This window comes from Bactrocera tryoni, chromosome 5 (assembly GCF_016617805.1).
Source record: "Bactrocera tryoni isolate S06 chromosome 5, CSIRO_BtryS06_freeze2, whole genome shotgun sequence".
NCBI classification, from domain to species: Eukaryota; Metazoa; Arthropoda; class Insecta; order Diptera; family Tephritidae; genus Bactrocera; species Bactrocera tryoni.
Window position 1 is genome coordinate 5,919,793 of NC_052503.1, and position 12,104 is coordinate 5,931,896.

Consider the following 12,104-nt stretch of genomic DNA (forward strand, 5'->3'; position numbering starts at 1 on the left):
GATTGAGCCATGTATTGAAGTTCACGCAATTGAGAAAAGTTCTCTGAGCAGCATTCCCTTGGGAGCGGCCAGAAACGATTCTTTTACATACTCAAGTATCCTCTGGGTAGCCAAAAACCATCCGTTTGAAGACGAGCTAAAGTGATGAGGCGAAACATCCCCTCCCCAGGTTCCGCGCTGGGTTTGGGACACGCCACGTAAAATAGCACTACAAAGACACAACAGTCTAGGATCTTACAAACGTATTGATACATAAAATCTATAGGTGAACCCACAAAATTATGAAACAGTAGTCAAAGCTCTGCTAAATTCAGTGCAAGGAAACCACGGAAACACAATATCTAGAATGGTTGAATTTAAAAATGAACACTTTTTATTAGTTAAATACATCTCTTCATTTAGGTCAAGGCTTTTGTTACAGTTTAGCTACTTTATCACATAATTGTTGTGGCACACATCACAGCGATCGATCTTTACGGCAGGGCTCAGCACATGCGCTGACCGACTACGCGCCACTGAGCTAAGCTCGCCGATAAAGAGCACTTTCTCCAACTGATCACTTTCATACGACGACGAATATCGTCGGTAGGATGAACTAGTATGTGACGGGCTGTGAAAAAGAGATGACGGTGGTTTGAGTATAGAAGTTTTGGGTTTTAGCGGCAGCGTTGTAGCGCTCCGACCCAAATTGAGGTAGGCAGTTTGTGGAGATAGTGTATTAATTAGATCTTCAGTGCTCGTCGAGGCAGCTGAATTATTATCAACATCTGTATGTGAGCTCACGTCAGCGTCGGTGTGTAGCGCTTCTTCGTAATCGGTGCGAGAACTCTCCTCATGATCGATAGGAGAATATTCTTCCAAATCGGTTTGTGAATCTTCCTCTATGCTAGCGTGTCGCAAGAAGTTCCGTTCGTCTCGTGTTTCGCTGTCGTAGTGTTTGAGTTGTTCAAGTTCTTGCGATAATTGACGATTCAGGACCTCCTCATCGCAGTCTTCGGTTTCGGGTGTAGAAAGATTCGTGCGTATGACAATGCTGCTGGAAGACTTTGACGATTTCGAAGGCGAACTATTGTGCGAGTTATGACTCGGAGAATACAAAGTGATATCCTTTATTTGTTTTATTGGACTGTTTGTAGATGGGTGCGTTGGAGTTTCTTTATTTCGTATATTTTCTTCATTATTCGTTTGATTTGTGCTGAGATTGTCAATCGCTTGAAGAGTTTTTTTTAGATTGTGAATTTGATTTGTTAAGTGATTTGACTTGTGTTCATTATTGTTCCGTTCGTGGCTATTTATTGGTTTGGCTAATGGACTATTCCTACTGATTATAGGTGTGTTTATGTGAACTTCCCGTTGTGGGCCATTTATACCTTCTGAGCGATATTTGATATTTTCAATATTATTTAAATTTTCTTTAGAAATTAGAGAACTCTGCTCATCATGGTATCCCTTATTGGCAAAATTAAGGTTAAATTGTGTACCTCGAAGAGATTCGTCGCCGGGTGCATTTTTCACCGGATTATTCGCCTCCCCGTTTATTTGCGAAATATAATTATTTTTCTCCACTTCTTCCGGACCCTTTTTTTCGTGGTAGAGGCTCGGAGTGTTATATTTTCTGGGGCTTCGATTTTTTTCCCTCGGTAAAGAACTCAGGGTTGCATTATATTCAAACCTGTTACTAATATTTGTATATTCCACTTTACTATTTCTTCTGCTGGAACTGTTCCAATTATTTTTGTTGGAATAGCGGTCATTATTGTTGACTGTTTTTGACTCCTGAGTAATATGATTTCCACGTGAACTATTTACCCTTACTCTATTATTGATGGGAGACCGATTTTCTGTAAGACTATTTCCCCCATAGTCTCTTCGTTTTGAATTTGGACTAGTGTGATCTACTTTTCCAAGACTTTGAGTAGAACCCTCTTTTGTGTTTAAGTTGCTTTCTAACGTACGACTGCGGCTACTTGATAGATCTTTTCGTCCGGGACTGGTATTTTCCCACAAAATATGTGATTTCTCATGATGAGCCGAAGTTTTTTTATTTGGACTCATACTGAAACGACCACCAATAGCTAAATTTTCAATTTGGGTATCTTTTTCTGTATTTTTTGGACTCCTACTCTTCTGTCTCGAAGGAGAGGGTTGAATAGTAAGCTTGTTGGCATCGAAAGTTGAACTGCTCTTTGAGCTTCGCCGCACAAGACTAGGGACCGGTTTCTTACCACGACTGGAGCCTGTGTTCGTGTTCGAAGTATCCTTATTTTCAAGCCACATATTGGACTTATTTCCTCTCTTAATATGCTCTTTGTTTGGTGATTTTTCGTTTTCAGTAATATTTACACTCTTCCCGTTGAGACTTTTCTTTCCGCCGTTTTTCTCTTTTGTCTTTGGTGACTTTGCAGGTGTTTCTTTCTGTCTTTCGTGCTTAACAGGTGTCTCCTTCTTGATCTTCAACGTTTCTCCATTCTGTGCATTTTCCTTACCATCCTTCGCATCTGAGGTATCTCCACCATTTTTTGAACGTTCAACAGCTTGCTCAACAACCTCCATCAGGGAATGTGCCACAAATGTTGTGCTTTTTTCGTCACTTTTCAAATGTGGCAACGAATGCGTCTCTGCGGCCATTTTAATGGGCGATAGCGCCTTCGCTAATGAAAATCCATTTGTAGGCAGCTCTTTTGTATCAATCTCTTTACTTCCTTTTACACTGGCTTTCCGCTCTAATCTGATTTTAGTCGGAGTTTCCGTTAAGGGTTTTACTTTATTTTTTCTCTCCACCTTATCCTGTATAAGCGCTTTTATTCTTTCCGGCGAACCAGATCTGACATATGGAACGCGACCCTTACTCGCAGGAGGCGAACCTGATCTTCTCGCGAATACTCTTCTATTCACGGGTGAACCGGAGCGTGTTTGTCCGAATATTCTTGATCGTCCATTCGTCTCACCTCTCAGCGACGCAAAAGCTTTCGTTGACTTTAGCTTCGACTGCGAGATGACATTTGCAGCCAACTGTGGATCTAACGGTGCAATAACACGCGGTAGCACCCGCCCCATATGTGATGGAGGCGAATGCAAACGGAAACTCGAAGCACCTCTTTTCCAACTGGCACTACGTTGATTGGGCAATATTTCAGGATGCATAATAACAGGCGTTGAGTAGCCAGAACGTGTATAACCAATAACCGAAGGTGTAGGTGAACTGATACGCGGACGTTGTGGATTATAATCGAAGTGACGACTAATGGCGGGTGAAACCGTATGACGTAATGCGCTAGTTACATTACGCCGGTTACTAACAAAAGTAGCGAACTCGCGCTGCATACGCTTAGCGTTCGCAGCAAGTACGCCATTTGTGGGTAAGCGTGCACGTCGTAACCTCGGACTATCGGACGCCGTCGAATGCTGCGGACTGCTGTTACTATTATAATAAGCGTCACTGTAACAGCTGTCGTCCTCCAGCAGCGTTCGCCTCAGATTTTCTATAGGTTTAGTAGGATAGTTCGCCGGTTGCGTTGGTGGCCCAAAGCGTCGAAATTTTCCGCCACCTTTGAATTCATTCATTTTGCGGGTTTTCGACAGATGATCGGCGTGCTTCTCCCACTCGGTGGTGCCCGGCCGTTTCTCCGCCGCCAGCAGGGCAACCATGCTGTGAAGAGAGCGTATGAAAGGAAAAGAGGGAAGAAAAGAAGAAGAAGCAGAAAATAATCATCCATTTTAGTTGGCATTCCTTCATAAGTGTGCAAGTGTGAGTATCTCAAAATCACTACGTACTTTTTACAGGGTTTGTTGCGGTTTTACAAAACTTTGCGTTGCTCGTTTACGGTTCGTAAGCAGTTATTTGACGTATACGAGTGCATACGTAAGTAATAGATAAATCGGAAAAGAAATCCATCGAAATGTAAATGTAATTGTAAATGAAAAGGCAAATATTTACATTCAGAGTTGAAATAGTATCGAAAAATAACACTTTATTGATATGTACTCGAGTAAGTAGTATATACGTATGTATAGTAGAGAGGTAAGTATGTAAAGGCATTGTCAACATTGAACTACAATTAAATTACGTATAAATGGCTTGGCTAATTTACTTTATATTCTGCACTCCAAAGTTATTACTAATATTTATTTATTTATGTGTTTAACACTAAGAAATGTTGGTGCTTGAATGTTAACGGTATTTTATTATATATTTACAATTTACATAATTCTACAAAACTGACTACAATAAAAGAGAATAAAATTAATTGGAATCAAATAAAGCGAAAAGTTATTCATATAATTTATGAGGCAAAGCGGAACAGTGCTTTCAGGGACCTCAAGTCAGGAAGTCTTTAAGTCTATATGATGAGTCTTTTTTGTCTATATGAAAAAACGATCAACATTTAAATTGAGGTTAAATCACCATCAAAACCACATACATTGAAACATACTTCGTAGGAAAAATACGTTACATTTTCATATTAAGAATCCACTTGGAGGGAATTTAATAATAATTTTATTAAAAGAGAAGATTAATTTTTTTCTCACATTTCAAAAGGATTCTAAAAAATTCATTATCCACTGATTAGATTAGGCTTAATCTCTCCAGGGTAAGCAGAGGAAGAGGAAGACCTTCACTCCGTTGGAAGGACCAGGTGGAAAAGGACCTGGCATCGCTTGGAATCTCCAATTGGCGCCACCTTGCGAAAAGAAGAAACGACTGGCGCGCTGTTGTTAACTCGACTATAACCGCGTAAGCGTTTTCTAAGCCGGTAAAGAAAAAGCATGATTAATCCTCGCGACAAATATTGCGTTGGATCTCACTTGGACGGCTGTGAGCGTTGGTCCAAAAAAACCCGGAAAATACTCCAAATAGAACGACGAAGCATTTAAAGCTTAAGGCGCTTAATATCAATACGCGCCACTTCGCTTGGTACGCCGATGATGTGTCTACCAAGATATTTAAATCTTAATACGACAAAAGCTGGGTAGTAGAAGAGAAAGAAGCTTTCTTTTACAAAGTATTGGCAAAAACGGCAAGAAAAAATATGCACCGCGTGTGAGCTCCACTTGGACAGTGTCTACACAGAAAATCCAAAACGGCGGCGAGATTGGCTTTGAAAAAAGCAAATAGTTCAGACGACCTTTTACGTTTCCCCCTAGGCCAGAAGGATTTCACTTGAAACTGAATTACGCATAAAGCGAGAGAAGCTTCCTGAAAATTGTTAGGCTATTTATGAAGTAGCCCTTAATTAAATACTTAGGAAAGCCTGGAACCTCGTGAGATAAGTATATCTAAACATAAGTTCTCAACATATGCTCATTTAAAAATAAAACTATAAAAACAACTACACACAGATTTGCTAAGTACATTTAACAAAACGAAAACATTAAAACTAAAGAGTATTTACTGCCAACAAAAACACTTTAATCAACTTAAAATGTCAACCAACCCATTTACAATAAACAAACAATAAACCATAAACTCCAACAACGGCTGAACTTCAACACAAAACCAAAACTCTTATAAAGTTACAAATGAAATGGACGCCTACTCACTCCACGGCCGGTTCAGTGGCCGCAGTTGTTCCAGTTGTCAGCTCCGCCGACTCTTTAGCCTCGGCAACGCCATTGGTGACGGTCGCCGCCAACGCAGTTGTTGTCTGTGTCGTCTGCTTCACTTCCGCTGTTAACTTTTCCAGCTCGGCAATTGTCGGTTTCGGTGTTGGCGGCATATCCTCGTGCGAATTGGCCAATGCACGTTCTATTTCTGGTTCGGGTGTTGATGTCTTCAAACTATCCAAATCGGGCGGCGGTGTGGGTGCGCGTGCGGCCATCTCCAAAGCTGTCGTGTCCAAATGATTGGCCGCCGACTCATTTGCATGCTCCAGAGCCTTAGTGGCGCCACCCAAATGCAGTCGTTCCAAGAGTTGGTTTTTCGCTGTGTCCAATTCGCCTGACTTCTCGGTGAAGACATTGCCCAGATCGTGCGCGATACCTGTGACGGCGGTGCCAACCGTCTCCTTGGCGTTCTCCAGTGTTTTGCCAACGGTTTCGGTTACCTCTGTGGTGGTGGAGAAAAGAGAAAAGTTTTCAGTTTTCAATTTCATATATGCACTCACATATGTCATATGTTTGCCTGTGTGCAATATAACGGTTTCGTCGAACGAGTGCAAGCATGCTTCTAACCATTATTATTATTGCGAATTTCCCGTTTACTCATTGCTTTATGCTTTTGTTTTCCCTCATTTTTTGCAATGAAATTTAACGCACGCACCAGCCGAGTAATCAATTATACGAGTGGCTTAATCAGCTATTATGCACCCCTGCCAGCGTCGTTGCAACAGCAGTCTCGCGTGCAGACAAGTGCCACCTGAAGATCCCTACGCCCTAGCCAAGCATCTCCCTGCCATCGCCATTGTTCCATCATAATATTAGCCTTTTCGACGGCATAAATATTTGACCATTTACAAGCAGTTTACCGACTACCAGTCACGCGAGCGCGGTTACACATCCCGCATTTGCTTGCGCATATTCAAGCGACCGCTGCTGCCTGTCGCCCATGAATAATGGAATTTTTCACTTTTTTCTAAATTTGTACTTCTCTATGTTTATGAACTTCGTATTCATTATTATTAGATTATTAGTACATTTGACCGTTTGATTCCACGAAAGAGAGCCAATGTCCAAATCACTTTTTTTTACTCATTCTACATAATCAAAGAGAGGTTAGTTACTATTTCTTCTCATTACTTCGGAACCTTTAAAACTGAGTCACCTCATTTTATTTTCAATAAATGTCACAATGAGTGGAGGCAATAGATTTCATTCATTGCACTACGTCGATATCTCCGTGGAGGCGTCTTCATTTTTGTGGTTAAATTAATATTTGTAGAAACAATTATTCAAAAAACGAAATGAAATAAATGTCGAACTATAATTGTTCACGGTATTAAAGGTTATGTGGAATTAAGTGACCTTTTTAACTCTTTGATGCTGAAGCTATTCCAAGATACTTGAAAATGTCGACCATTTCGAAGTGACGATTTTCAGCCCTCTATCGAAGAACAAAACTAATACTTGTCAAATCTGTTATTATCTCTCGCTGGAAGGGAATGTTCGCCTAATTAACAAATGTAGTAATATTCCCTTGAACTTGGTATTTGCAATTGACGCCAACTTGAGCCGCGAAAGAACGACCCTTACTCAATTAAGTAAATATTGTGCCATAATTTAAAACGTTATATGGTCTTTATAGACGTATAAATACGTACGTATTGCACAGCTTTAACCATCAGCCCAAGGTGGCCTCAGGAGGCATTATTATCACTATCACCACCTTAGTTTTGAAGTCGTAACTTCGAAATATGTAAAAATTTGCACTATGTCACATAATTTCTACACACAAATAGTAATAATTACATGGTCGTTGACGCGGGTGCTACTGATTCATAATTGAAGACATGCCCGTATATTACCAATCCAGGAAAAACAATGAGCATTCTTCCGATCTTCATCAACGACCTCTTCCCGGCCCTCCAAAAAGGTCAAACGTCTCGTATCAAACGTCTCTGTCGCAGATTTGCCGAGTTTCACACAGCACTTAATCGCGTACTTTTGCTCTAACAAACGCTGCTTTTTCAGCTTGAACCACTCACAAAAACACGTCGCGTGAAAATGTTTGCCCTAACTCTCCAGGTGCTCGGAGACACCTGACCAGCTACTTGTTCGTTATCTAAGAACGAATCCAGTCCTAGTAAGAGTTCTTAATTTAAATTTCGCACAAATACCCATTCCGTGAAATATTTTTTTCTAGGTTTGTATGACTTGGTACTGATAGTAGATAATAAAAGATCAAAATAATCACTAGTGTTTGGTATTTGCTTGTCTTTCTGAGTAGTTCAGTAGTTTTTACGATGAGTGAAATTATTCAAAAGAGAAGTTCCATTAAATTTTTTGTGCGAAATTTCTAGAACCAAAACGTTTAGAATGTTGGAAAAGACCTTCGGTGATAATTGTTTGTCATAAGCAAGTGTTTCTGATTGGTGCAAATTATTCAAAGAGGATCGAGAACACGTTGATGACGAACCACGTTCAGGACGGCCATCAACATCAACTGATAATCAACACGTAAATAAAGAAGAGAATTGGTACTTGAGAATCAATTAACAGTCAGAGATCTTACTGACATCGTAAGAAGAATCAGTGAAAACCATTTTGAAAGATCATTTAGACCTCAGAAAAGTGAAAGCATGATTGGTTCCAAAATCACTAAACAAACATCGCATTAACGTCTGTGTAACAATGCTTTCCGACTACCAGGATGTCATGAAACTTATTAGTACTAGTCTTGGATCTTTGCTTACGACCCGGAAACAAACGATCGGCCGAATATCGTGGCAAAGGTGAACCGAAGCCGAAAAAACTACGCCAAAGCAGGTCAAAAATCAAAGTTATGTAGATAGTTTTCTTCGATTATCGATAAATTTCTACCGACAGGCCAAACTGTCAACAAAGAATACTTTTTAAGTGTTATGCGTCGTTTGCGCGAAACTATTCATAAAAAGAGGCCGGAAAATATCGACCTACAACTCTTGGTCCGTCGTATACTGCATTGATTATTCATGAGTTTTTCGTCAAATTTTCAAGCAATATTCTCCTATTTAGCAGTACACATTTTCGGTTTGAACGTTTTCAAATCTTTATTACGCACTTCTTTGTTTAGCATTATTTTTGAATTACTCGTCACTTTATTCAGACTATCCACATATCCAATTATTCCTGTTTTTGTTTTAAGCATTTTCTTGCACTCATTGTCCAAAGTTCCAATGCAAAGAAGAAATCTACCTTCCACTGCATGCTCAGCTCCCTTGGCTGCATCGGAGGCAGCATGTGTCGCTGCTTTCAACATATCACTCCCAGCTGTGGCAATCATCGGGGTACTGCTGGCGCAACCCATTTTTTTTATTTTTTTTTTACAGTAGAATTAAGGAAAATCTTATAATTAGAATTTTATTTTAGTTTGTTTTATTGAAATCACAGTTCGTTTATTTTATTTTTATTTAATCTATCTATCTTTTTAAGTCGATTATCTAAATTTTCTTTTGGAGTACCAACACATTTGCAGTTGGTAGAATGCCTTTAACTTAATGAAAATTCAAACGCGCCTCGGACGACAATGAAATAGTTCACGTCTGCTCCTTCAGGTGGTCACGGAATCGACTAAATCGCGCGTTTCCCAGCACACAAATAATTAGTTGGTCAATTCAGTTGGCCAACCACAACCGCCACTTCGGCTGCCAGCGGAAGAGCGAAAACGGAGTTGGGTGAAGAATAGGTATTTAAATTTCATATGGCGCAATAGATTAGGCGTACGTACGCCTTGTTGAATAGTTGGTCGCACGGTCGCCCACTCGCCTAGGTGCGCTTGAATAATTTGTAGCTTTGTGAGTTGGCTTGGCGCAGTTTAATTGGCATTTGGTTGGCTACGGTGCGGCACTTCTTCCACACAAACACGCATTTTCCTAAGCTCGAGCAAAATATGTATTATTATAGTAAATTTATAAATGCCGTGTGGCACGTGCAACGTGAGAAGTTTCACCCCTTGATGAGGTCATAAACGCGTTATGTGAGAACTTACATATTAGCCACGGAGTAATTGAATGCTTATCGAGTGGGATTAGGTGAGTTTGACCAGAATTCAAGGCAGGATTAACATTAACGACCGCATAGAACATGAAGGATCTATTCTTCGCTCCGATCAGCCAGAGATGAGATAATATTACATTAAGTTGGATTTTTTATACTATAGATATAAATACATAATTGAGATAGCTTTGTTGGACGATTGAAGTTCCTTCCTCAACGGCTTCACTTATCTTTCTGACATTCTACGGTAAATAGGAAGATACATATATTCATTTAGTTATACGCTGGCAAATTCGACATTATAATTAATAATTATCTGCATTGAACCTGTGATGGTTGTTGGTAGCGTCCTTCGGTAAGCATCGCTAATTCAATATAACGTCTTCGTCCACTGCATTAGCTTGAATAACGAAACCTCGAAGCTTTTTGATACCATTAAAATATTTTTTGTTGGAGTGTGGAGTTCTTGGAAATACTTTTTTCAATAAAGTAGATAGACTAGACTTGATCAATGAAGATGCTTTCTGAAGTTCAAATGTTGGTTAAGGTTTTATTATAATGCGAGGGTTAACAGATCATAATTCCGACCTCTTTTAACGAATAGTTTCGCGCAAACGACGCATAACACTTAAAAAGTATTCATTGTTGACAGTAGCACCACACCTCGATAATTGAAGAAAACTGTCAACATAACTTTGATATTGGACCTGCTTTGACGTGGTTTTTTCGGCTTCGGCACACTTTTGCCACGATATTCGCCCAATTGATCGTTTGTTACCGGTTCTTAAACATAAAACCAAGACTCATCGCCAGTAAGAATGAGTTTCATGACATCCTGGTAGTCGAAAAGCGTTAACGCATCGCAGTTTTTCTATAAAAATTGGGTGATTTTGGAACCAATCGTGCTTTTACTTTCCTTAGGCCAAAATGATTTCTACTGACCCTTCCGAAATTTAAATTAAAATGTCTTACTATTTTTTGCCCACAATATTATAGTATATTAAAAATGAAAGCACAATAGAACAACCAATGAAAATATTTCTACAAATTCCATTCCTATAATGCAACTGGCCAACACGTGTCTTTTCTGATGATTCCATTTTACCGTTATTGTTGTTTTCTGTTCGGTCATTCTGTTTGCTTCCATGTGCGACTCCACATCGATTACGAACAACCCCAACGGAGTATAGTGAGGTTGGAATTTTATTTATTTGCGTTGAGAGCCGCACAGGCCGCTTGTGGCGTCTAACAACGTGTTGAACATTCGGCTGTGGCACGTTGGAAGGCGAGCGAAATTACAGCGCCGCCAAATGTCGACTCACAGCGAAAGCGCAACTAAAAATGGATTTTATGGCGTGTCTCGGAATTTTGCTACACATTTTTCACGTGTTTTTGGTTTAGCCAGGCATAATAATCCATCAAACGAATGTGTCGAAAACATCAAAATTTAGAAATGAGTTCATATTTTTAGCAGGGAAGAGTTGTTTTACTTTTATTAAAATCCGAATAAATTTATTATGCTCAGACTAATAATATTTTATTCGCTTTCAGCACGCAAAGGTTGAGATTAATGTTTCTTTTCGTTTTAAGTAGCAATTCTGACGGCAGTAATACTGTCGGTGGTGTGATTTAAGAGGTCCCAAAAATATAAATGTACATATTTTTGCATTTTCCGTTATTTGTTAAGTGCTCTTATCAACCCGCACATATTTACTGTCCTTATTCATATACTCATACATTCATATACTCGAAGGCTCAGACAAACCAGCCTTGAACTCTCCAAAAAAATTCTCAAACAGTCAGTATTTCGGGCAGAGAGTATGGAGGTTTACAGTTTATTACTAAAACTGTTTCCGAGTCTAACTTCGTAAATCAGTTCAGCGTTTACGGAGACCGACATTTTCACATTTCAAGTATTTACAAGTAAAGCGATGAAATTCCCGACAACCAAAGCTCTGGAGTCGAAACAGGAAAATATCCATTTAATTAATTGATCGGTGGAATTTTAATTCTTTACTGACTTCCATCTCATCTCACTGCTTGCTACGAAGTGCTACTGTTTTTCATAGGCTAAGATTCAGCTTCTTTTGATATCAAAACTACCGTTGAACTTACATTGAATTTATAAGAAATTTTCGTCATCAATACTTTCTTCTTTTCACTACTCTTAAACCCGTTGTTCATGCGCAATTCCTTCGGTATTACGAAGCCCATATGCGAAACATCCTCCAGACAATTTTAGAGCGCTCTCTCTACATACGACTGTGGAACCGACTACCATGTCCTTTACATTTCAAAAAGAGTCAAAAGGTTCGCCGAGGAGATGCAGACTTCTGCCTCTTACCTGCGTTGAGTTCAGCTCACATTTTGGTGCGTAAGTTGTCGAGGTCAGGAGCTCATTATTTATTGAAAAAATGGCAAAGTCATTAAATAGGAAAGCAATCCACTACCAAATTTTTCAAAAGAGAGTTGCA

At 39.6% G+C, this 12,104-nt stretch overlaps 1 protein-coding gene across 2 annotated transcripts; it reads right to left on the reverse strand.

Annotated features, from left to right (window-relative positions):
- Nucleotides 1–396: 396 nt before the first annotated feature.
- LOC120778839 (homeobox protein 2) lies at nt 397–9,174 on the reverse strand. Of its 2 annotated transcripts, XM_040110862.1 has the most exons (3): nt 8,830–9,174; nt 5,542–6,046; nt 397–3,649 (listed from the first exon to the last, which is right to left on the reverse strand). In XM_040110862.1, the coding sequence occupies exons 1-3, from the start codon at nt 8,939–8,941 to the stop codon at nt 427–429; spliced, it is 3,840 nt and encodes a 1,279-aa protein (XP_039966796.1). In that variant the 5' UTR covers nt 8,942–9,174; the 3' UTR covers nt 397–426. The 2 variants fall into 2 exon arrangements, with proteins under 2 accessions (XP_039966796.1, XP_039966795.1); XM_040110861.1 differs by lacking the exons at nt 5,542–6,046; nt 8,830–9,174 and adding an exon at nt 3,775–3,867.
- Between the last annotated feature and the right edge of the window lie 2,930 nt (nt 9,175–12,104).